The following is a 26532-nucleotide window of genomic DNA, read 5'->3' on the forward strand; positions in this document are numbered from 1 at the left end:
CCACCCAGCTCTCCAGGACGGCGGGACCCCGCGGGCCCCCAGTCAGGGGGCTGGAGGGAGGAGGCTGTGCGCCCCGAGGGAGAAGAGCCCCTCTCATAGTCGGGACCTGGGTGGGCTCACAGAACATATGCTGGGCGTCCATGGGCCGTTGTTCTTGTGCTGAGGACGTGTCCCATGTTGCATGTCCTGACCAGCTCTGTCCACAGCTGTGTCCACACATGACGTCTGTCCTGTGTACCAGATGGCACTTGGGCATTTCTCATGGCTGTGCATATGCCTGTTGAACCTGGCTGGCTTGACTCCGTTTGCCACACGTGTACCTGCGTGTGTTTTGCACATGGCTCCAGAGGCTGAGCTGCAGCTGTCCTGACACGCCACATGCCACATGCTTGCCAGCAGGGTGAGTCCCAGCTGTTTTTAACCCTCTCTTCCCCCCACTCTCGCTGATCCCCAGCCAGGGGAGAGTTTGACCCTTGAAGAGGTTAAGGGGCTAAACTGTGAGGTCGTCGGCCCCATCTGAGGTGGGGCATGAGGCATCCTGGCTCCCCATTTTGCATTTAATAATTGGGAAACTGAGGTGTGGTGGCCTGGGCCCTACTTCCACAGGACTGGGAGCAAATCTGACCTCAGCCCAGTCGGGATGGCAGCATTGCCAGGGAGACCACATTTTCCAGAGGTTTTAATCCTGGTGGTCTAAGGGCCTTGGGGACTTATCCCTTGAGGAGTGGCTGTCAGAAATGAGGGCTCCAGAGATGACTCATGCCCAAAGAGATTTAGCAACACACTTTGGGTAAATTTACACAGTCGCACATGCACACGTGCGCACACACACACACCCTGAGGCAGGCAGCCACACTCACCTATAAATACTGAGCTCTGTTCACATGCTCATAGAATCCCATTCACATGAGAGCCTGGCCATGGGCTCAAACATATATGTAACCCACTCAAGAGGTCTCCCATGGCTCTTTGCCCAGGGAGAATTGCCCCCATTCCCTGGGCCCCCACGGGCTGGGAGGCCCCATGGTGAATCAGGGGGCTATCACCAAGTGTCTACCCACAGCCGCACTGCCAATCTGTGACTCAAGACACAACCCTAGACTCCTGACGCCAGAGCCCAGACTGTGGAAACGGGTACACACCCTCTACCATGCTGCCCTTTCTTCTCCCCATCGCGTGATGTGCTTCTCAGTTCCTCAATGCCTCAGATGGGGCTTCAAAGGCAGCACAGGACAGGAACTGGCAAGGGGCTCCTCCACACTGGAAGAAAGAAAGGAACCCAAGCCCACAGCACCCCATCCTCACCGTGGCCCACCCTGGCCTGGCCTGGAAACTGGAGCACAGGAGAAAGATAGGGGCAGCTTTGCCACCAGCAGGCACAGGCAAGGCCCCTATACACACGTGTTTGCACTCAGCTGATAGGTGTTCACATGCTGCACCAAATACTCCCACCAAACTCATTCCTATCTAAAACTCGTGCGGACACACGTGTTCATACGTGTCCATACACGTGCACATTGGGATGGCTTTGGCTCAGAACTGAGAGGATTTGGAATGGGTAGGGCTTCGCGCTTCTTAGTGGGCCTGGAAGAGGGAGAAGGGTACAATGCCTTCCAAGGATCCCTTATTCCTGCCAGCCCTCCTGTGGGATTAAGAGGGGTCAGGGCCTGGAGATTTTGTCCAGAAGTGCCAGGCTGGCTTGAGTTTGGGGGCTGAAGCAGGACCTCACTAAAGGACTCTTCTCGTTGTAGTCCAATGTCAATGGCGCCCCCTGGGGCAAAAGATAGAAAGAAGCATGGCTTCAGAGAGAAGTGATTGAAGCTTGGCAGGGCCGGGCTCTGAGTCACAGAGCTTACCTACAATGCTCTGGGCTCCCTCCTGTGCTTTGGGAAGGAACACCAGCGCCAAGTGCAGGCTAGAAGCCAGCCCACCTGGGAGCTCTGGGAGGATGCAGATGAGGAGGCCCCAGCTCCTCCCAGGGTATCTTGAGCAAGGTCTATGTCTCACCTGGGCGGGAGAGCTGAGCCCAGGAAGGGGCCTTGACAGCCCATCCACCCTGTGGGAGGCTGTGACTCCTTGAGGTCAGAGGTCAGAGCTGGGGGAGTGGGTTCCCAGGCAAGGGAAGGGCTAAAGATGCAGGTCCCAGCTTGCTGGACCAGAGGGGCTGGCTGGGGCCCTGTAAGGGGACAGGGAGGTGGTGGCAAACCCTTCATTTCCTGCCCCCCTAACTCTTTTTGCTTCAATAGGAGCAGCCTGAACCATCAGAAGATACATGGGCCTTGCTGTCAGCAAGTGGGATAGAGAAGAGAGTAGACATTAGAAAACAAATCATGTTACAGTCCCCCCCAGCCTCTTCAAACCCCCTAATCTCCTCCAGAGCATTGGAGCGGGATGGGGGGAGTGGCAGACCAAAGCAGACATATAGACATTTTCAGTTTAGAAAGCACTTCCTCCCATTTGCAAAACAACCTCCCAAAGTGAGTCTATTCCCCCCCCCCCTTTTACAGTTGACAAAACTGAGGTTTGGAAAGAAGTCACCTGCTAAGGTCTCAGCCACTGAGTGTTGAGCTGGGATTTTCAAACCCCACGGGGCTGAGCAGGAGAGGTAGAGAAGGGCAGAGAGGGCAGGGAGCCTCAGGTTTTGAGGCACAAGAGGAGCAGGGAGCCAGGATGCAGGAAGCCACTAAGTCTCTCCACACTTGAGCCCCCTTTCTAGAATGTGTCCCACTCTTAGGCCACTGCTGGACATTATTCCTGCCTAGGCCTCAGGAGTTGGGGGCTGGCTCCGGACTGGAATTGGGAGTGAAGAGCAGAGATGAATCATCCTATTATGAACGTCCCCAGACTGGGGGGCGGGCGAGCATCTCCTCCTGCTCCAACAGTCACCCCGTGTCTCCAGACAAGATGGCAGAGAGCCCATGAACCCAAACTACCCTCTTGGCACCTCCAACCAGATGTCCAGCTGGACCCTGAGAAAAATCTACCTTTAGACCCATATCCCGGGGATTCTGAGTTCACCTTCTGGTGTCCCTGAGGTGCCCTTGGCACCCTTTGGGGACAGCAGAGAGCCCTAGAGGAGGTAGAGGGACGGGGCAGAGGCCTGGACTCCTTGCTGAGGAACGGCCGGGAGTCACAAAGGCTAGGCTGCCACATGTCCTCCTATGTGAATATGCACCCGCATCCATGTGTGTTCTCAGCTGCGTGTGTGTGTATCCATGGAGGTCTGCATGGACACGTGCACGACCAAGGGCATCAGGACCTGCGCGAGCATTCGTGTGTCCAAGGGGCTCTGTGCGCATATCTGTGTGTGTCCCTGCCTGGGCCTGGCTGTGGGTCTAGGTCCAGTGTTTACAAAAGCCAGAGACATAGGATGGGGATCTGTTGAGGAGTCTGGAGACTAACTGGCCAGCCGTTTGGGCCTGCCCCGTGCCAGCCGAGGGGGAGGGGAGTTAGTGACGGGGAGCTGACACAGACCAGACTATCTCCGCAAACAGGCCTGGGTGTCTGGAAGGCTCAGGTTCACACCTCAGGGATCAGATCCTTGGAGCCCCTGGGTTTTCTGTTTTCCTATCTTTTTCACTAGCAGGAAAGCTTCTGGAACCATGGTTGTTTCGGAAGATGAGGGGTCAGGACCAGAGGTTGAGGAGAAAGAAAAGCTCATGGGCTTCCTGGGGGTCCTGAATTAGGGCCTGGCATTTGCCTGGCCCCTGCAGCCAGGAAGGGAGCGTGGAGCTATTGAAAGGCTGAGGCAACCAGAGGCTTCCTGGAGGAGGAAATATTTGGCTGGGGATTTTATGGAAGGTCTTCCAGGTGAGAGCCTGCTGGGCCAGGCCATGATGAGAGCACCTGTAGTGAAGCCAGGGAGGGACACTGGTGGCACAGGAAGGGTCTTGGGTTCTGTACAAAGGGCCTGGACCTTATCGAGGAGCCAAAGATATTCAAGCTGTGCTTCTTTAATACCCAGAGCTCTGAGGAAACTCTCGCGGTGACTGTTCCACCTGGAACTGGGGAGAGGGACGCCAAGGAGGCAGAGCCCTGGCCCCACCTCCCACTTCAGCCACAGTATTTTAACCATGTTACATCAGGGTTCTAAACAGGATGGTAATTGACAAATGTTCCACTGCTAAGAACAGAAGCTAATGGGAGACCTGAAGGTTTTAAGCAGCAAAGTGGTATGGTCTCCATTTGTCAATTAATGGAAGGCACTGGAAGGATCCCTCCAGCTGTGAAGTGGAGGGTGTGTTGGAGGGGAGAGGCTGAGGCCCAGAGGCCTGGAAGGAAGCCACAGAGGAGGGAAAAAGGCCAGATGCAGGGCAATAGCTATAGGGAGCGAGGAGGGTTTGAATTGGGGACTTAGGGGGCAGAGTGAACAGGGCAGGTCGGCAAGAAGCTAAAATTGGAGGCGAGCAGAATTGGGAAGACAGGAACTTGAACCTGGGTTGGGGCCCAGGACAACTGCTCTCTGAGAGGCCTGTGGTCTGAAGGGGGCGGGATGGGGGACAGGTGGTGGAAGGAGGCTCTGCATCTGGTGTTCTGGAAAGGCCATGGGCATGTGTGAGGCCCAGTGTTCTCTCCCCTCATCCCAGCCCAGTCTGGGTGCTAATTACAGGCCAGCCACTGGCTGCCTGTCCTGGGGAAGAGGTGTCACAAGGGAAAGTATCTAAGGGAGGGGATAGGCCCAGAAGGAGGTTCTGCAGTCAGACTTCAGGTATGACTTCCTAAGGATCGCTAGACCTGGGATCGGTGGGAACCGGGCTCCAGGGAGACCCATGGATTGGGAGATGGGGGTGGGGATTCTGTGGGGGCAGATTAGAGAAAGGCCAAGATGCCATATCTATCTATGCCGTATAATACGATTGTCGTCGTAGCGATAATTAGACCTCCATCATGTAATTGTCTTTTTTTTAAGTGGTTGGAATAATTAAGTTCTAGTCTCTTAGCAAGTGCCTTAATTATAATACCATATTGTTGGCTTGTGGGACAGAGGAGACTCAGGCTTGAGCTTAGGTGGACCAGAGTGTGCACACTCCCACCCCTCCCCTCCCCTGGGCTCTGCTCCTCTAGGTCTTGCTAACAGGTGGCCCAGAACAGGGGACAGGGCCAGGCTTTGCACTCCTCTCTGCCCCACTGCACAGATCTGGAACTCGGCTTTCCATTTCTTTATTCCTCCTCACCCCAGCCCTTGGCTCCAGGAAAGCTCAAGTTCAGCAGCAAGGCCTAGAGCCAGGACGCCTAGATTCTCTGGGTCTCCACCCCTAGCCCCCTGTGTGACCCTGGACAAGTTCCTACACCTCTCTGGGCCTCATGCAAACCAGAAAAATTGTCTTCCCCATCCTGCTCTCAGAAGCTGAAGTGGGAAAGGGAAATGAGTCTCTCTCGGGGTTTGGAACACCCTGGTCCCCTTTAGTGCTGTGGGCAGTCTGAGAGTCCTTTCCCCCCATACTCCCTCCTCTCTCTTTGCAGCAGAGGGATGGGCAAGCAGGCTGGCCTATTCCTGAGTAGGGTAGGGGTGACTCACGTGCCCCAGGCTTCCCCTCCCCTTCATCTCTCACCTGGATTAATCTATGACTCACAAAGCAAGCACCGGATGTTGGGGGGGTTACATGTTTACTTACTGAGGTGGGGACACTCAGACTAGCCCGAATCTGAGCAGCCCTTTGGACTTCACTGAATATAACCTGCTGCAAGGACCCCCAGGCTTTGGGGTCTTGCTCTTCTTCTCCAAAGTAAGGTACTGGGCAGAGGAAAATAGGGTCTCCAGCTAAAATGATTCTGGTTTAATACTTTAATTTTTTCTAAAGATTTACTTATTTTAGAGAGAGCGAGCACCAGTGGGAGGGGCAGAGGCAGAGACAGAGGGAGTCTCAAGCAGACTCTGCGCTCAGCGTGAAGTCTGACCCGGGGCTCGATCCCACGACCCTGAGATCAGGACCTGAGCTGAAACCAAGTCGGATGTCCAACTGACTGTGCCACCCAAGCGCCCCGAAAGGATTCTGGTTTAGAGGAGGCGTTGATACCACAGGCAGAAGAGAAGACACTTTGAGAATTCACTAAATGTAACTGTGTAGAGACACTTAGATCTGACAGAACTGGGGAAACCAAAGCCCCAAGAAAAAGGTTTTGTTTAAAGCCTTTAAATCCACAGGGAAAAATGGAGTTTTTGCCTTTTATCTGAGAGCTTTTTCTCCTGACTTGCCCTTCGAAAAGAGATTTCCCCTTTTACAGCGAATCAGAGCTAGAGGCAAAAATGTGTACACAGACTAGTGCTTACAGACATGTCCCTGCCCCCAACATAGAGCAGACAAATCACTCCATACATCAGACAGACTCCCACCCCATCCACGTCCACCTGCAAAGTTAAATGCAGATGCCCACAGAGGCGGACGCACCCACGGGAATGTGTAACCTACATCCTTGCTCACACAGTTCCTTCTAGTCTTCTCTCCTTCCCTTCCAATGAAGTTCCAGCTCCTCAGGCCACTCCCCCGCCCCTCCCGGCGAGGTCATCTTCGACCACGCCAGCCTCCTCACCTACTTCCCAGAGATCTGAGGAAAACAGGCTGGAGCTGTAATGTGAGGGATTCAGATTGGGAGCCTGGGCTTCCAGCGCTCTCCACGCCCCATCCCCTAAGCTACAGGGAGTGCAGAAGGGATGGCATGGCTTCTTGGGTTGGAGTCCTCTGCCCTCTTCCCTTGCCACACTGTGCACCTGACGAAGCCATTACCGCACCCATTTTCAAAGTAGGAAAGCTGACCCCAGCAGGGGAAGTGACTTGCCCAGGGACACATGGGGAGGTAGCAGGGCCAGGGCTCATCTCCCAAGTGGGGACCGCTGTCTGCACCTGTCGGAGCCACCTGCTGCAGCTTTACTTGGGGGCAGGCTCTGTTCCTTCCCGCACCAGGATCATCCAGAACTGGCTTTGTGAAAAGGCCAGAAACCAAGGACTGAAACTGCCCCAGGAGGAAGCAAGACAGTCTGAAACAGGCCAGCACCATCCCCCCTCAGAGCCTAGGGACAGGCTGGGGAGAAAAATAAGTGAGGAGCAGCCAGGGACAACCACAGATCCAAGGTCCGTGAGGGCTGGAACTGCGTTTCTTTCCCTGACAAGAAAACCTTGCACACATCTGTCGGGAGTTTGTGAATCAAGGGCACAGGGAGAAGCAGACCCCAGCTCACACGGCCCATCAATGTATTCTCTATGCCCACTTCTAATCCCATGACAGTGACAGCTGAGGACTGGCATAGGTTCACGAAGACTCACAGAATTGGGACAAAATTGGAGATCAGGGTTCCCGTATGTGGCTTATCATCTCGAGGGCCTGCCCGCTGCCGAACGTGCTCCCTCCTTTGGAAGACAAGGAGAAGTCAGAGCACGTGCTGCACGGGGCTGGCATTACTGTGTGAGCGCATTCCCACACGGAAGACACGTGAAACACCCAGCATTTAGCGAGCACCCAGCATTTAGCCAGCACTCCGAGGATGTCCGCCGCAGCTCACACCATCCCCACCCCGCCCATTCTAGGCAGAGAGTACAGACTATGATTCCTTTTTCCCTAAGGTCTCCCGGTGGCCCTGCGTGCTCCCATCGCCCCTTCTGTACCCACCTGTCTCCTCCTTGAGCACAGGACTGTCCTCGGTGCCACGAAGGTGCCAAGAAATCTATCTTCAAACATATCACCTGCCCCCAAAGAGTGACAGGGTTAACCCCACATGAAAAAGGCAGAAAAACCAAGAACATGGGGAAACTGATTTAATTTTAAATCCAAGTTTAAGACAACAGAAGGGTTCACGCCACCGTATGCGACTACGAAGTAAACTGAACAGACAATCATTGCTCCGATGTTTCAGAGGAGAGAAAGAGCACCTCAGGCTGGGGGCGAAGGAAAGGTTGGAGGAGGAGGCACTATTTGAGCTGAGTCTGGAAAAACACCCAGGATTAGGGGAGACGAAGAAGGGAGAGGCTGCCAGAAGTGGGGTGTGGACCAGGGTGTAAGAAGGCAGCCCCCCCCACCCTGCCCTGGCACAGAGAGCTTCTGGAGAGCAGGACTGGGGTCCTGTTCCCCTCTGCACCCCTCTGCAGGGCTGCAGGCACAGAGCCGGAGGGCCTGAGACACTGAGCAGCCAGGGCAGCCCTCAGTGCTCTGTGCAGCTCTCCTGGACTAGAGCACCAGCTGAACCCTTCGCCCCCTCACCCACCCAGCCCCTTCTGTCCTCTGTTTTTCCACGTCCCCCCCGGAAAGCAACAGCACCCCGCTCAGTGCTGGGACCCTCAGCAAGTTCCTCACCTTCTCTGGGCCCTATTTAAAGGCCTGACCCTGCACTGAAGGGTATACTAAGGTCTAGGCATATATCCTGGCAATGGGAAGGAGACAGAGCCTCAGCCCTGGGCACATGTCCTCCTCTCCACACTTCTGGAAGCATCCTAGGAAGACAAAAAGAAGCCCAGGCCAGGGCTGACAGGTGGATGGATCTCCTGGGTTCATTTAGTTCCCTTTCTGAGCTGGCTCACTCTCTTCTTCTGGAAGTTCAGACAGGCCCAGGGGACTCTGTAGGATACCAGACTCCGCCCCAATGCTGAGGCATCAGACAGAAAATTGGGGCAGGGCTTCCTTGGGGGAATATCTCAGTGTGTTCAGGCCAGCAGGTACTCCACGCAGGATCCATACATAACAAGGGTGGAGGTCATGCCATTGACATCTTACTCCAGAGGTCGAAGTCCTGCTGTCACCTACAGCTTGCTCCTAGGGCTGGAGCTCACACGGTCCACTTCTCACTTCGGGCCTCCACAGCCTGTACCAGGCCTTCGCCCAGGATGGCCAAGTCCTCCAGGATCGCCTCCACGTTGGGCACCATCACCAGCTCCTCACCTTGAGACATCACCATGCGCCCCTTCGTGTTAGAGGCCTAGGGGAACCAGAGAAATGGGGACTGAGGTGTCACAAAGGCACACCAGAGACAACATGCGGGGGTGGAGGGGAGCAGCAGTAGTGCAAACAGACACGCAAGACACATGCTTCACACCTGACCCATGGTCGCTCAGGGAGCACGCCACGTACAGACATGCGTGCCCGTAAGGAACCACACGTACACACTCAGGAACACAGGGTTATCACCAGCCAGCATACCTTGAAGGGCTGGGGCTGGAAGCTGCTGGGCTTCCAGAGAACACCGATCACCTCTCCACCATGCTGGTCATAGAAGAAAAGGGCCAGGTCCCCAAAGGCCTCCTAGGAAAGGGCAGGACACAGATAAGACTAGAGGTGGACACCGCCCTAGGTTCACATGGAAGTCCCCTCCCCAGGTTTAATCAGCCCCTTTGGGACCTACCCTGAGCTGCGCCAGATAGAGCTGAGGGGGATCGTAGCCCAGCACAGGCATCAGGGAAGAGGGCCCGGGCTCACTGAGCAGGCCACGGCAGAAGGAGGCAGCTGGCGAGTCCACGGCTTGACGGTGCCGGGGGATGTGGCGGGGAGACAGGCGGATCAGCACATCATACATATCCAAGGGTGGCCGGAACACCGTCTGAGGAAGGGCAGAGAGCGGTCAGCAGCACCCACTGGGAGCGGGGAGCTGGACCACAAAGTCTTCTACATGCCCACCTCTGTTTCTTCCTTCCCTTTTGTCTGACCTCCCACCCCCAACTAGGGGCCCAAATGCTCATCTGAAGGTGGGAACACCAAGCCCGAGCTGGGGTCAGCTTCACCCAAACAGGAGGAACACAGGCTAGAAGTGTGAGGCCTGGAGAGAGCCAGGGCCCTGGTTCTCCTGCAGGCTCCACCACTGTCAGGCACCATCAGGCACCGTGGGCAGCTCCAATGCCTTCTCTGGATTCAGTCTCGCCAAACAAGGGGACAGAGCATCCTGCAAGAGCCCCTACAGCTCCAGACTTCCAACATTCAGAGGCAGAATCCCCGGAACACCAGAGCCTCTCTCGGTCAGGGGCTTACCCTGATGTCCCCAGGCCCCCGGGGATCCATTAGCTGCTTCTCTAGAACAGGCAAGGCCTCAGCTGCCAGGACCACAAGCTGCTGTAGGATCTAGGGAGGGCACACATACATCAAACAGATCAGACCTAACCACAGCTCTCTCTTAGGTCAGGCTGGGCCTACTTTTTCCTTGGGGGAAGAAAATCACAAATTTGGAGGTAGGGATGGGATTGCACCTGGGGCGAGGGTCCATCCTGTGTCCATACAGAGTTTTTACGATCCTGGGGGGTAACGATGACCATGACCGGGAGTTGTGTCCGAGCTGCCAGGAAGCCACTGCGGATCTCCTGCTGCTCCTCCACTGTGAACAAGACAGGGTCCTGGGTCAGCCTGCTCCTTTTCCCTGACATGCTCTACTGCCCCAGGTCTTCTGGTGGCCCATCACAGGGATTTCCCAATGGCCCTCCCGCCAAGAGACGAAGGCAATGAAAAGAACGCCATGTTTGCCTCCACTGGGTGGGGCACTAAACTCCCAAGCTCAGCCCAGAGACAGAATTTTCCACTGCCTGGCACCCCAGTGTAGTTTCCGGGCTTGCACAAGCTGAGGCCTGCCCCTGACCCCCTCCCACCCTATGCTCCCACACACCTGGGGAATTAGGAAGCTGACACCCTCCTCTCTGCTGGGACCAAGAGCTCCTCATGTTACAACTGGAATTCATCACCCCCACTCCCCAAGAGGTCTGGGCATCTACTCTAATCTGGGCCCTTCCCTGCTCCCCACAAGACTTCTCACCTGGTATTCAGGGTCGCCTTCTACTCTCCTCTCCCCTTCACAGCCCACACTAGGTAGCCTGCTTACCACCTAGTCCATTCTGTTTCTGATCACCATGTGAGCAAACCATAGCTCTACACCTTCAGAACTCCGTAAAACCTTGAACTGGGCCTCTTTCTCCTAGTAATTCCCCAACCCAAGGCCATCGGGGTCAGGTACAAATATCTGGGAAGGGGAAGGCACACACACAAAAACACCTCACAGACTGACAGGGAAAACCCCGTGTGCCCTGCTCTGCAATCCACAAACCGTCGTTCCTGTAGTAGTCTGATCCCAGTCCTACCACTTACCAGTGAGCTCGTTATTGAGGTTGACAATAAGGGGGTTGTTCTTCCAATCAAAGGTCGACACCAAAAAAAGGAACCGAAGGAAGCCCACCTGGGGGGAGCTGAGAAGAAGGAGTAAGCAAAGAGTCTGGGCCCAAGCACACCTCCCAGGGCTTACCCCATGGTCTGGACAACTTAGACCCCTTCCTTGGCAGGGACTAGGGGGAGGGGGTGTCTCAGAACCTCTTCTGTCACGTTTCAGCTACCCTCTCCCATTTGGACTGAAGTACAGCCTAAGGTATGGAAGCTGGCCCCAAAGGGAACTTTCTGGCTAGGGAAAAGATGAAGGGAATTACCTGGGAGGGGTGAAGGGCTCAGGATGCAGGAAAAGAGCAGCAACCACCAGGTCCAGGCTCTCATCAGTAAACCCCTCACCCAGAAGCTGGGCACGCACCCACCGCTTGGCCAGCCGTGCCACACCTGAGAAGGCTGGGTGCTGCTGCTGGAGCCTGTGGGGGTGGGGAAGAGGGTAGTGGCAATGAGCCTCAGGCCCTCAGGGCCCAAGAGCAGTATTGCAGCTCCACCGCCACTATCTACTCAACCTTTATGCAAAGTTACCCTCTGTGCTAACACTTTTCTTCCTTTCTCTTTTTTTTTTTATCTTTCTTTTTTTCCCTCTTTCTTTCTTTCTTCCTTTCTTTCTTTCCTTCTTTCTGTCATTCATTCATTCACTCATTCATTTGACAGACAGAACACATGCAGGGGGAACTGGAGAGGGAGAAGCAGGCTCCAGGCTGAGCAGGGAGCCCGATGCAGGGCTCGATCGCAGGACCCTGGGATCATGACCTGAGCCGAAGGCAGACGCTTAACCAACTGAGCCACCCAGTTGCCCCTCTGCTAACACATTCTATACAGAATCTCACATACCTTTAGCTAATACCAACAGGTTGGTCCTATAAAGTTCCCATTTTACAGGGGCACCTGGGTGGCTCAGTCATTAAGCGTCTGCCTTCGGCTCAGGGCGTGATCCCAGCGTTCTGGGATCGAGCCCCACATCAGGCTCTTCCGCTGGGAGCCTGCTTCTTCCTCTCCCACTCCCCCTGACTGTGTTCCCTCTCTCGCTGGCTGTCTCTCTCTCTGTCAAATAAATAAATAAAATCTTAAAAAAAAAAGAAAAGTTCCCATTTTACAGACGAGAAATAAGATCGGGAGAGGGAACTCCTACACAAAGGGACATAGCCAGTGAAGTGTCAGGGCGAAGGTTCTAGAATTTGCCTGACTCCATAACTCATATCCCTACAACACCATCTGGCCTCCCAGAGAGACAGGTGGCCATACCCATGTAAGGCGCTGGTGAGCAGGGGCAAGTGCCTCGTGTCCCTCTCAAGGCGGAGGGAGGCAGGGGTGTCCCTCAAGGAGATCATCCCCTCGGGGCTCCGCATTTCCCTCAGGATCTGGGGCTCCCGCTGATAGGCCACACGAACCCGGAACACGAACCCATCCTGTTGAAAGAGGGTATGGGGTGGGAGATACAGGTCAGCCTGGAGCACCCTCACAGCCCGTCTCCTCCCTCCCTGGGGAATCCTGACCCTGCACCAGCCTAACCTTGAGGACGTCCGTGTGCGTGGCCGTGGCACGACACTGCAGCCCATGCTGCTGCGTCAGCAGCTCTGCCAGGCGCAGCTGGAAGGCAGCTCGGACCCGCCGTATGGCCTCAGCATCCTGTGGCCACTGACCACTGCCCTCCAGGTGACATACCACTAGGAAGAAAAGTAAGAGGTCTCAGGACTGTGGGATGGAGTGGGAAAGGTTCCTCTCATCCCTCCCGAGAGGATCATCACCGGTCATCGGCTCCACGTAGGCTGGACAGGGCTTGTCGGGCCGGGGTAACAGCGAGGCCCGCTCTCGAAGCTGCTCATAGAAGGAGTAGGCTGGCCGGACTGGGGTAGGTGGGAACACCTATGGAAGAAGCAGGGCTGAGGAAGGGGCCTGGGACTAGGAGAGAGTGAACACAGGAACTGGAAGGGGGAATACTGGGTGAGCGGGGCAGAGGTGAAGGGTCGCCAAGCAGAAAGGGCTCCCTGTCCCCTTGCACCTCACCTCAGTGTAGCGCAGCACTGGGTGAGCTCCCTGCACAGCAGACACGGTCAGCGGGAGACCTTCCAGCCCCCACAGGAGGCGGCTGAGGTCATCGTAGCAACGCACGGCTGCTGCCAGGGCCTCCTCACCTGTGCTGGAGTTCTAAGAAGGAGAGGCACAGTCAGGAGACCAGGACCCTACAGAAGCTCCCCCAAACCCCACCACTGCCACAGCCACCTGGGATTCTGCCATAGAGCCAGCACCCCCTCTGCTGGACACTATGGGAAGTGCAGTCTGGCTGAGGTTGCAAGTGCTCTCCACCTGCTACCTAATTCCACCGCACAGGCTACTCTGCAACCCCTGGCCGTGACCCCAGCCCTGACAAACGACCCTTACCTCTTTTGGGCTTTGGATCAATGCATCCAGAAGGCCCCCCACATAGTGGACACAGGTATCTGGGATGTTGGCATGGCTGGGAAAGGGGCACAGCACAGACTCAGTGTGGGCACTGAGGCTACTGGAATAAGCTACTGGATATTAGCTATTCAGCCCAAAGCTTGGGCTGGACCCTCCTAAAAGGCTCCCCAGTCCATGGATGCTTCCTGGCATCCAGATGCTAACACTCACAGTGCCAAGAGGTGGGTGACCACCTGGTGGGGAATAAGGCGCTTCTGGGCCATAGAGGCTGCCTCCCAGACCACAGCTTCCCGAATGGCCCCATCCTGGAAACGCCGAAGCTCTGAGCGAGATCCCCAGAACTGGCGGAAGTCAGCAGCCTGAGGAAAGGCAATGGGTGGTAGGAGAAATCAACAAAGATGGGCTCTGTCGGAAATCCCTGACAGGCTGCAACCCAAGAGGCATGAGGATGATCCACACCACTTCTGCCAGTGTGTGGCTTGGACTTCCCAAGCCAGGGCCAAACCATCCCCCAGACCTCAGGGCTCCTCACCTCAGGCTGGTTGGCCTCTGGTCCAAGTTCGAGGACACTGGTCAGCCCCTCAGGCCGGAGGAGCAATCCCAGGGTCAGGGTCCCAGAGTCTCTGTGCTTTGGTGGATCTTGGCTGATGTCCCACTATAGGGTATAAAAGGGCTGAGCTCAACCCAAGAATGCCCCAGCTTGGTCTGGAAACCCACTTTGCAACTAAGTAGAAAGATCTACAGGCGCCTGGATGGCTCAGTTGTTTAAGTGCCTGCCTTCAGCTCGGGTCGCGATCCTGGGGTCCTGGGATCGAGCCCCACATCGGGCTCCCTGCTCAGTGAGGAGCCTGCTTCTCCCTCTGCCTCTGCCCCTCCCTGCTCGCCCACACATGCACTCTCTCTAATGGATAAAATCTTAAAAAAAAGAAAAGAAAAGAAAAGAAAAGAAAAGAAAAGAAAAGAAAAGATCTAGCTAGAGGAATGGTGTGTCTTTTGTATCCCCTGGGACCCTGGATCTAAGTCCCCTTAAGCCCACAAACTCCCCACCCCACAGCACCTCACCTCTGAGACTGGGGGCCGAGAGTGGGCCAGCAGGTGCAGGCGGGACCCCAGACCCTGCTCCAGGAGGGTGGTCAGGGAGCCCAAAGCAGCTGAAACATAGTCCCCACCAAGATCCTGTAGCTCTGGCCACATCTTTAGCCGGTGACATGCTGCCTGCAGGCGACTCAGTGGATGGAGACTAGAGGGGCACAGAAGGACAAAGAGAATGAGGTGCTGCTGACCCCAAATACCACCCCCCCCCAAAATGAGGAAGATCTGAACACCTGCCTGAGGACCTCTGCCCCATCACTGCAGCCCCAGGGAAACAGGACCCACTGCCATAGCCTGCCAGCCCTAAACTTACTGCAAGATGTGGTCAAAAGCCCGGATCATGGGTTTGGGAGTCATCAACAGAAGCTGGAATCCATCATCAGCTCTACTGTCCAGCAATGCCATAGACAGCCGTGCCTCATGCTGTACCTGGGGCCACAGGATAAACAGGGAACTCACATGTGAGACTATCACCACTATATCTCCTCCTTCATTGACCTGAGGGCTCAGACCAAGAGACATGCCTGACCTAAGCTCTTTGGAGAGAAGTTTCTGGGGCTCTGGGACTGGCAGAAGGGACAGAAGGGGTACTCAGGAGTGGGGGACAATTGGTACCTGGTGGTAAGTAGATGCAGTAACATCAGCACAGAGATTGAGACAGCCTGAGGAGTCCAGGAAGACAACAGGGAAGGCCTGGTGGAAGTCAGCCAGGGCCGGCTTGGAGGCACAGAGAGAAGGCGGTCAGAGTTGGAGCCTTACCTTCAAGCCTCCTTGCCCAGACCCAGCCCTGCCCCACTCACCAAAGAGGGATCTGAGCTGAGACATAAGCTGATCCCGTTGACTGTCAAATCTGTGGTGGCTGAAGTGAGCCAGAGAAGGTGGGTGTGTCAGAAGGTATCCTCTTCCCAGGGGACCCAGACCTAATGACACTCTCTCTCTGGTCAGGTGGCTGCAACTGCCTGCCTCCAGAATTCAGTTTGCTCAACTGTCTGATGGCAAGAAACTGAATGATCCCTGATAGGATGACAGGATTGACAGGAAGAGTGGAACCCTTGGCCTTTCTGGGTCTAGCCACCTTACCCAGAAACCGCAAGACACTCCTCAAGACCTGGTAGCCGCTCATAGTAGTATGGATCTTGCGCGTGGACACAAGGAAGGCAACCAGCATGGAGACAAGGAACCCACTGAACCCTCCCAGACCCTGAAAAAGAGATGGAGAGAGAGGCCCAAGCTCAGGGCCAGCCCACCACTCAGTGAGGCAGGGAAGCTGGGCCACTTCCAACTCACCTTGTCCAGTTCCCGCTGCCGCAGCCAGACCTTCAGAAGTGCCACACCATCCTTCAGCCCCAAGGCTGAGCCCAGCACAGTGGACAGCAGCTGCACGTGGGACTCAAGGGTCATGTCCTGCAGGACCCATGCATTATAGTGGGGGGTGGGAGGCTCTGGGCTGCCTGTGGGAGGGAGAGAGGAAGCCATGGGAGGAGAAATCCCCACAACATCCTTCCCTTCAGCTCCACCTTGATACCACTGCCACTTACCATCCCCTGGGGGACTCTGCCCTCGGTACCAGGCAGAGCGCACGTTGTTCTTAGATGGCAACAGGCGGCACGGGCGGAAGAAGTCAGGTGGAGGGCACGGATGCAGACGTACGGTGACCAGGCGCTCATCCTTCCCTGGGGAGACCGGGAGTGCCGAGACCCTGCCAGGTGCGCCCCCGTACCACCCTCCTCCCATGTGAGGGCCCACGCCCTCCCACCTTAGAATCTCAGGTCCTTACACCTTCCCCCTCAAACTTGAGGCCCAAACCACTCACCTCGGACTTGAGGTCCCCACACCTCCCCCACTAGATTTGTGGCCCTAGACTGTGCCTTCATCCCAAGGTGTGCCTCTTACCACGTGGCCGAAGCAGCAGTGAGGGTTTCAGGTGGCAGCCATTGGTGTAGGAGAAGCGAACACTGCCAAAGAAGGGGTCTTGGCCCAGGTGGTGAGCCAAGTGGGCCAGGTAGAGAGCACGCTTGCGGAAGTAGCGCTGGTTCAACCCATCCTTGTCCTGTAGGATCTCCTGGAGAGGGTCAGAAGAAGGGAGAGATGACCAGGCACTTAAGCGCTTGTTGTTAGAGAGCTTGGGGTCCAGGAGGAAGCCAAGGTGAGTCACAGTTTAGAGACCTCAGGGATCTTTGCTGGCTGGAGTATCTGAACCAGGGCTAGCAACTATATACTTAACTCTCAGATGAGCAAGGCCAAGTTCCAAATGGCAGCAACTGACCCAAGGGCACACTGAAGCTGCCCTCAAGAAGACAGCAGAAGAGCAAATTTTGTTCGCTTGTTTTTTTAAAGATTTTATTTATTTATTTCAGAGAGAGAGAGAGAGAGAGAGCGCACACGAACAGCAGGGAGAGGGAGAAGTAGGCTCCCCACTGAGCCAGGAGCCCAACATGGGGCTCGATCCCAGGACCCTGGAATCATGACTGAGCCACCCAGGCGCCCCTGCTCTTTTGAGTTTCAGTTCAGATTTCAACCCCCTGGCAAGTGGCAGGTGGGAAAGAAAGAGAGACCCAGGAATTTGTAGGTGATGAAGGAACAGGGCCCTCATCCCCCAAATATTGGACCTCACCCTGGGCATGGTCACTGCCATGTCCACATTGATGTCCGGCCGGATGCAGGTACCCAGAAGGTAGCTGCCCACAACAGTGACCTGGGCTGGAGGCAAGAAGCGGAAACAGCCCTTCACGGTATAGGGCACTTGGTGGAGAGGTACTCGAACCCCAGCTGGGAGCCAGGTCTGGTCAGTCAGCTGTGGGACAGAGACAGTGATAGGTATTGGTCTGATTGCCTTCCTGACGTGTTCCCCTTCGTGTCTAGTAGACATCTCAAATTAAACACATCAACACATTTGAAAACAAACTCCTGGTCTAGGGGGAGTGGCAGGCAGAGGGTGAAGCAGGCTCCCTGCTGAACAAGGAGCCCGATGCAGGACTTGATCCTAGGACTCTGGGATCATGACCTGAGCCGAAAGCAGACACTTAACTGACTGAGCCACCCAGGTGCCCCTCCATTCTACTTTCAACACAACAGTCTGAGTGAACATTTTTAAAACGAAGTTAGATCATATCACTGCTCTACCAAAAAATGTCCCGTTGGTGGTTTCTCATTTCACCCACAGCAACAGCCAAAGTCCTTGTTTCAGTGTACAAGGGCCTGCGTGAAATGACTCCTTCCTCCGTTGTCTTTCTTTTTTTTTTTTTTTTTTCCTCCGTTGTCTTTCTGAACTCACCTCCTATTTTCTCCTCATTCAATCGAAGGAACATACCAGACTTACTCCTGCCTTTGAGCCTTTGTGTTGGCTATTTCCTATTCCCGACATGCTCTTCTTCCTTTAGCTATCTATATGGCTGACTCACTTACTTCAAATCTTCACACTAATGTCACTTCAGTGAGGCCACCCTCAACCACCCTATTGAAAATAAAATTGCAAACCACTCCCATCCTGATACCCCCACAATCCCCTTACCTTGCCCGACTTTCTCCTTTGCCCATAGAGTTTACCACCTTCCAACAATGCCACACAGTTTACCTGCCATGTTTGTTATCTACTATCCATAAGCCCAACACTAGAAAATAGACTGCTTTGTTCACTGACGTATCCTAAGAATACAACTACTGCAAGAAACATAAGTGTTTGCTGAACAAATGAACACATGGTTGACTGTACTTCCAGTTGAGCCTCCTGGCAGTGAAAACGAGCTCCCTAACACCCTATCCCCTCTGGAGAAGAGCAGGCCCTGTTTCAGATGCCCACACTGAGGACGTCTCCGGGGCTTTCCATTTCTTCACACTACCTGCTTTACCTCTGTCTTAGGAGTTGAGGGCACCTTCAGGACCCGCTGGTTGACCTCCCGTAGGAAAGCATCGATCCGCTCCTTCTTCTTCTCTGGAAGCCTCACTTCCTTTAGTAGCTCCTCTACCTGAAAGAAAAGACAGGGGAGAGTCCTTCAGCCCCAGGGTCCCGGGCCCACCTCTCTCACGGAAGCCCCAGCCACCCAATGGTACCTGTAAACGAAGCAAGCTGGAGTGGAAGAGACTCTCAGTCTCCCGAAGGCGATTCAGCTCCTCACTGGTGGGTTCCTTATATAGTTCTGCCCGGCTAAGCTTCGCTGGCTGCAGGAGGCCCTCCACCGGAGACCCAGCCAAGGTACGCTTCTTTGAGGACTCCTTCTTTCCCTCCTTGGCTGTGCCTTCCAGAGCTACTTCTATCACCTGTGGCATGTGAGAAGAGAAGCCCCTGTGAGGTCACAGATACCTAGCATCCACTGCCTGAAGTGCCACCATGGTAGGATGTGGGCAAAAACTTCACAGGATCCTGTTCACTCTTTTGAATGGGAGTCAGACTGTAAAACTCAGGATTATCATTACTTAGAAGAACATCACTGAGCGCTAGGCTGAAAACTCCTTCAGTTGAGGGCTCTTTGTCTATGTGACAGCACAAGCATGGAACCCTGCCTGGAGTTGGTAGGGTTAGGAGATGACTGAGCCCTGACCTAAGCAATGAGTTCCTTGTATTTCCGGTACTATGCATCAGGGAGCTTCCTCTTCTGCTGGGTCAGTCCTGGTAATCTGCAAATGCCATCTCCACTCCTGCTCTATCCAAATCCTGCCAGGCTCTACCCCTGCCAGGAGGCCCTGACTGTGGACTACATCAGTATAAGTGGTCAGTGTTGGAGAAAACTATGACCTACTGCCTCTGTAAAATATACTCAGTACGTCATCCAATCCTCAGTAATCCTGGCAGAAAATGTACACTTGAAGGGAGTCCCCTGAGCTCAAGGTTCCACAGTTAGTATGCCTATTCTGTAAGCAGGCTTCACACCCTGGTCTGCAGGATCCCAAACCTTCTCCCCTACAGCCCTGGGCCCCACCCCCACTCCACGGTCCTACACGGGTTAAAGCCCTACTTAAGGGTTCCAGAAGCACCACCATGTGCCCTCTGTTACAGCAGCGAGCACAGAACTGGCACAAGAGGTTAGATCTCTCACAGTGATGAGGAAGATCTGGTTAGGAAAATGCCCTGGTTAGGTCTCCTCAACTTCCAGGTGCACAGCTCTCGAAGGAGTAAGCTCAATAAGCTTTACTGCTTCTATCCAAATAACGCCAGGTTCCATCTCCCTGACTGTCTCGGTGCCCCAGACTGGAAACGTGGTGGAATAAGGCTCCTCCAGAAGGGACCGCCTTCGCGCCCCTCGCCGGCGAGCTGCCAGTCTCTGCCACCTCTGGCACGTAGAAAGCACTCTTTCCTCCCAGAACAGCTCACCCACCTCTGGCTCCCCAGCAGTTCCGCGATCCTGCGCTCCCGCAGGCGCCGGCCCCATAACTCCGGGTCCAGGTCTTGCTCCAGCACTTCGGATTCAAAGCCCACGTACTGGGCACAACTTCCCGCGTGGGCAGAAGTGCCGAAGCCCTCCGCAGAATTACGGAAGCCTGGCAGCAGAACTGCGGAAGGCTTGCGGTAAACTCCCCGCACCGCGTGGGGACAAACCTCGTGCCGCAGGACTCCGCCCAGCTCCAGAGCCATTGGGTGAGTGCCCGAAGAATCGCTGGCCATTGGCATCTGTCACTCCCCAGGACCGCCCATCATGGGGGAGGGGCCAAACCGGGTTCTCCCATTTACGGTCTCTTTGCGACGCCAGACCGGAAGCCTGTCTGTAGGTTAGCGGTCGCTTTCTTTTCCTCACTTCCGCAGCTTGCGTGGACAGGACAAGGGCGGAGCTAGTTTGGGCGCTTGGAACTGTTTATTTACACCAGTGATTCTTATCCTTTTTTTTCATCTACTACATCTTATCCAATAACCAGTTTTGTCAGTTCTACCTTCAAAATATGTCTTAAATTTATTCATTCTTCTCTGTCTTCAGTGCCAAATTTAGGCTAAGTCACTTCATCTTGTGCCTTGATTATAGGCATATAATCTCCCATATATCCTTCACCTACCCATCATAATTTAGTGTTTGTTTTGGGCGCCCGGGTGGCTTAGTTGATTAAGCATCTGCCTTCCGGTCATGTCATGATCTCAGAGAGGGAGTCTGCTCCCTCTCCCTTTGCCCCTCTGCCTCCTTGTGCCCTCTCTGTCGTGGGCTCTCTCTCTCTCAAATAAATAAAATCTTAAATTAAAAAAGAAAAAACTTAGTGTTTGTTTTGTCAAATTTGTCTTTATGTATTTACATACTATTTTGCAGAACACTTGAGAATTAGTTGCAAACATCCCTGAATGCTTTGGCATATATGTAATAAGAACAAGGACTAATCATAGTCCAATTATAAAATTCAGGAAATTTAACTTTGATTCAAAACTATTCTAATTTTGCTGATTATCCCAATAATACCCTTTACATAGTAGCATTTTATTTCCTGATGCAAGATCATGCATCAGTTTGGTTGTCATGTTTCTTTTCTCTCTCTTAATCTAAGAACATTTGTGAGCTCTCCCTTTTTTGGTCTTTCATGACATTTTTGAAGAGTATAGGGCAGTTTCATTCAATAGCTTTTTCATACAGTATACATATACATGTAAATATATGTATGTGTAATTACAGGTGTATATACAATATACATATATAAAGATTACATATATACACATGCATATAGAATTACATCTATGCATATTATTATATAAGCATATGATTACATATACAAATAATTACATATATACATATAGAAAATTACACAAGGGTACAGCTTGAATATTCATAAACCAAACATACCCATGTAACCAGCTCCCAGAAAAGAAACAGGACAGTTCCTGAACCTTTAGAATTTCCCCTCATTCTGTCATCTAGTCATTATGCCCCAACAGTAACTACTATCCTGACTTCTAACAGCACAGATTAATTTATTAATTTATGCAATAGCTTTTAAAGGAACTTTTCACAAGAGTGGTCTTGTCCTTCTTCAATCCCTTTCCACATGGTTGCCAGAATGAGTGTTTTGAAACTATCATTCTATCACCTCACTCTCCTCTTAAAAATTCATCAGTGCCCCCCCCCCCCCCGCCCCAGGGCACGTAGGTGGTTCAGTTGGTTAAAAATCTAACTCAATCTCAGCTTGGGTCTTGATCTCAGGGTCCTGAGTTCAATCCCCGTGTTGCAGGACTTTTTTTCTCAGTGGGTGCCCACAGTTCTAGGTCACGCCACTTTGAAGAATGAAGAGATAAACCAGACAGGGTGGTGGGCAGCAAAGCAAGGTTTCTTGAGTGATAGCAAAGTGATAGTACAAAGCTCCCATGGAGCAAAGGGACCCGAAGGGGTTGCCACTGGAATTTCTAAGTCTAGGGGTTTTTATGGGCTTGTTGGCGGGCTGTTTTGTTTGTTTGTTTGTTGTTTTAAAGATTTTATTTATTTATTTATTTATTTATTTATTTATTTATTTGACAGAGAGAGAGAGAGAGAGCCAGCGAGAGAGGGGAACACAAGCAGGGGGAGTGGGAGAGGAAGAAGCAGGCTCCCAGCGGAGGAGCCGGATATGTGGCTCCATCCCAAGACTCTGGGATCACGCCCTGAGCCCAAGCCAGACGTTTAACGACTGAGCCACCCAGGCGCCCTTGGTTGGCTGTTTGAATCTGATTAACCCTCCCTGCTCCTGTCATCCTATCAGGTTTCTGTCCTATGGGAAAGGGTGGAGGGCTCCTTCCAGGGTGGGTGTAAAATCCTTTTAAGGTTGGTTTCCTCTTAAAGGGGAGGGGGAGGGGCGGGGGGAGGGGCTTGTCCCCACCGGCCTGCCTTCCGGCTATCCTTCTTCACCCGCACTGGGTTCCATGCACAGCATGGAGCCTGCTTAAAAAACAAAAAACCTCAGCAGTGGCTCCCAATTGCACTTAGGATGAGATATGAGTTTTTATAAAGCCTCAATCAGTGTGGTCCTTTACTGGTTATGTCATCCTTTTTCTTTTTCAAGATTTATTTATTTGAGAGAGACAGAGACAGAGCGGGGGAGGGGCAGAGGGAGAGGGAGACAAGCAGACTCCCAGCTGAGCAGGGAGTTGGACTGGGGCGACTGGGGCGCAGGGCTCGATCCCAGAACCCTGAGATCACGTCCCGAGCCAAAAGCAAACGTCAGACACTCAAGTGACTGAGCCACGCAGACGCCCCATCCATCCTTTTTCTTGATACTCCACCCCTTGTTCGCTTAGCTTCAGCAAAATAAGCCTTCTTTCAATTCCCTGGTTATAGCAAGTTCTTTCCCATCTCAGAAACTTGAGCCAAGCTGTTTGCTCTGCTTGGAATGCTTTTTCTTGACTTTTTCTCTTTTTCATCCTTCAGTTCTCAGAATAAGTATCACTTATTTAGTTAGGCTTTCCCTGACCATCTAATCTGAAATATGTTTTCCCTTATTTCATGATCCCATTTATTTCCTTTTTTTAAAATAGGTTTTGATTGTGTATCAATTGTGTCTTTGTCCTTGACTATAAATTCATGAAAACAAGGACCAGGTCTACATAGCCAATGCCTAGCACACTGTAAATACTCAATAAATGTTTACTGAATGAATGAATGAATGAATGAATGAATGAAGCCACTGTCAACCTTCCAGTCTTGTCTCTTACCATTGTTTCTGTCAAATTTTATGACCCAGCTGTATTGAACTACTTGGAATTTTCCTGCTTATCTTGCTTTTTTGTTCTGGGCCTTTGAAATTGCTGCGCTTTTTGCTCAGTGTTTTGATTGCTTTCCCCCCAGCTTTATTGAGATATAATTGTTGGATAACCTTAAGTTTAAGGTATACAATGTGATAATTTGTTACATGTTTATGTTGCAAAATGATTACCACAGTAAAGTTAGTTAACACATTTAACACATCCTTCACCTCACATAATTACCATTTGTTGTTGTTATGTTAAGAACATTTAAGGTCTATTCTCTTAGCAACTTTCAAGTACACAATACAATATTGTTAACTATAGTCACCATGCTGTACATTAGATCCCCAGAACTTATCCCTCTTAGAACTGGAAGTTTGCATCCTGTAACCCACATCTCCTCATTTCTCCTACCCTTACCTCCTGGACCACAATCTACTCTCTCTTTCTGTAAGTTTGGCTTTTTTAGATTCCACATATAAGTGAGACCATACAGCATTTGCCTTTATCTGACTTATTTCACTTAGCATAATGCTCTCAGTGTTCATCAATATTGTCACAAACAGCAAGATTTCCTTCTTTATGGCTAAAGAATGTTTTGATTATTAAGGAAGGTTTCCTGGAGGAGATGTTTTTGTGCTAAGTCTTTTTTTCTTTTTTAAAGATTTTATTAATTTATTAGAGAGAGTGAGAGAGAGAGCACGAGCGGGATGAGGGGCAGAGGGAGAAGCAGACTCCCTGCTGAGCAGGGAGCCTGATGTGGGGCTGGATCCCAGGACCTGAGATCATGACCCGAGCTGAAGGCAGACGCCTAACTAACTGGGCCACCCAGACACCCTGTGTGCTAAGTCTTGAAGAATTTGAGTTTGAATTGACTGAGAAGCAGCAGCAGCACTGTTGAAGTCTGATCAAGCACTGAGAGAGATCAGAGAGCTAAGAGATAAGTCAACCATTCATTCCACACTGGATGACACTTAAGAAATGGCAAGCGCTGTGTTCAGTGTCAAGGATAAAGAGATAAATAAGACATGGTGGTCTCAAGCCAGAAATCTGGAATTATGTTCTTGCCCTCACATTTTATAGGCTGGTCCCTCTATTCTTTTTTTTTTTTTTTTTAATCCATCTTTGACCTTTATTCAAGAGACCAGATGGGTTGCCCCAGGATCCCATTGCCAGCCCTGAGGCCAGGCAAGGCTGGAAATCCACATCTGGCCCTGCTTCGCCCTGAGCTGCAACTCCAGCCCCAGGATCCTGCTTGCCACCACTTCAGGTGCAGGCGGAGGGAGCCCTGGGAGAGTTGGGTGTTGCTATTGATTCATTTAAAAAAAGAAAAATACAAAACCAACCAACCAAACAAACTCACTCTATTGATTTGGGACTTTTTCTTAAACAAACAAGCAAAGAAAAATACACTAGGACTCCGTGTTCCCCATGACAGGTAGGCCTGGGGGAAGGGCAGCATGACCCCCCGCCCCAACATAGCCACATAATTTCTGTATAATCCACCATCTGGGGCAGAGGGTGGGCACATGGAGGCCATTGGCCCCTGTATTCATTTAAAGATGACCTCAAAGAGGTTTATTCTGCCCTTGTCCTGCCTCCATTTAAAATCTGCATTCACGGGGCGCCTGGGTAGCGCAGTCGTTAAAGCGTCTGCCTTCAGCTCAGGGCGTGATCCCGGCGTTCCGGGATCGAGTCCCACATCGGGCTCTTCTGCTGTGGGCCTGCTTCTTCCTCTCTCACTCACCTGCTTGTGTTCCCTCTCTCGCTGGCTGTCTCTCTGTCACATAAATAAATAAAATCTTTAAAAAAAAAAAAAAAAATCTGCATTCACCCCTGCCACACCTGGTTGCTCAGTTGGTAGAGCTGGTGACTCTTGATCTCAGGGGTTGTGAGTTTGAGCTGACATTGGATGTAGAGATCACTTAAAAATAAAATCTTAAGGGGCACCTGGGTGGCTCAGTTGGTTAAATATCTGACTTTCGATTTTGGCTCAGGTCATGATCTCGGGGTTGTGAGATCAAGCCCTGTGATGGGCTCTGTGCTGGGCATGGAGCCAAGATTCCCTCTCCCCCTCTCCCTCTGCCCCACACTTCCCTCTAAAATAAATTTAAATAATAAAATAAAATATTTTTTTAAAAATCGCATTCACCACCCCCCCCAAAAAAAAAGAATAGTAAAAAGTAAAACTGCATTCACCACAACATTTTCAGTTTTAGGCCCTACTTTAATCACCTTCATTAGTACTCACCAAAACTTGCAATAATATTATTTATCTGGTAATTACTTATTTTTGTGTGATTCAGTCTCAGCCACTAGAATGTAAGCTCCACGAGAGCATGACTAAATCATCTCCATCTCATTCACTACTGTATCCTTGGCATTTAGCATAGGGCCTGTCACATAGCAGGCACTCAATAAATATTTGTTGAATGAATGAATGGCTCTTATTAAGAGCACCTCAGAGTCCGGGAGAAAGATGTAAACAAATAATTGCAATATAGCATTGGAGGTGATATGATATGCACAGATTGCTATGGGCATGTTAGATTAGGAATATTACAGTACTTCGGTTAAGAGCAGTCATGTTTAAATGGGATGGCCAAGGTTCAACTCCAGGTTCTAACATTTACCCACTGGGTGACCTTGGTAACTTTCTTAGCCTTTCTAAATCTTTTTATACTCAGGAAAACAGATGTTCTAGTATGGATGTCATGGATTTTTTGACAATTAAACAGGATACAGCTCTTAAAGAGCCTGTCACATACTGCTGCACAGCAAATGTTAGCTATTATTATTAAAGAAAGATTGTGGCTCCTTAAGAGCACTATTTGACTTACATGTGTTAACATACACAGAATGAAAAAAAAAAAAACAAAAACGTTGGTGCCCTAAAAAGAGTCATTCTATAAGGTGAGAATTAACCTCTCTAAAACAGAAGCCCCTACCTCTCATTTATCTTTCACGACTTCCATATATTTTCTCTTGGGAAGAAAGAATCAGTTCTTCAGAAGACCCCTGGTTGAGGGGCGCCTGGGTGGCTCAGTCAGCTAATTGGCTGCCTTCAGCTTAGGTCATAATCTCAGGGTGCTTGGATCGAGCCCCATGTCAGGTTTCCCTGCTCAGAGGCGAGACTGCTTCTCCCTCCCTCTCTTTCTCTCTCTCAAATAAACAAATAAAATCATAATAAGAAAGAAAGTAAGAGAGAGAGAGAGAGAGAGAGAGAGGAGGGAGAGAGAGAGAGAGAAAGAAAGAAAGAAAGAAAGAAAGAAAGAAAGAAAGAAAGAAAGAAAGAA

The 26532-nt window shown here is 52.0% G+C and overlaps 1 protein-coding gene across 1 annotated transcript; it reads right to left on the reverse strand.

Moving 5' to 3' along the window:
* Positions 1–7734: 7734 nt before the first annotated feature.
* NOL6 (nucleolar protein 6) lies at positions 7735–20271 on the reverse strand. Its single transcript, XM_026506367.4, has 26 exons — positions 19926–20271; positions 18664–18870; positions 18462–18578; positions 17228–17407; positions 16507–16675; positions 16152–16286; positions 15901–16064; positions 15694–15814; positions 15414–15472; positions 15229–15330; positions 14927–15042; positions 14584–14761; positions 14054–14176; positions 13732–13880; positions 13501–13576; positions 13126–13266; positions 12867–12984; positions 12631–12785; positions 12364–12527; positions 11382–11534; positions 11050–11147; positions 10164–10288; positions 9949–10038; positions 9329–9523; positions 9127–9228; positions 7735–8905 (listed from the first exon to the last, which is right to left on the reverse strand). Exons 1-26 carry the CDS (start codon positions 19977–19979, stop codon positions 8756–8758), a joined length of 3441 nt encoding a protein of 1146 aa, XP_026362152.2. The 5' UTR covers positions 19980–20271; the 3' UTR covers positions 7735–8755.
* Positions 20272–26532: the final 6261 nt, after the last annotated feature.

The sequence above is a fragment of the Ursus arctos genome, unplaced genomic scaffold, assembly GCF_023065955.2.
Source record: "Ursus arctos isolate Adak ecotype North America unplaced genomic scaffold, UrsArc2.0 scaffold_18, whole genome shotgun sequence".
Taxonomy (NCBI): Eukaryota; Metazoa; Chordata; class Mammalia; order Carnivora; family Ursidae; genus Ursus; species Ursus arctos.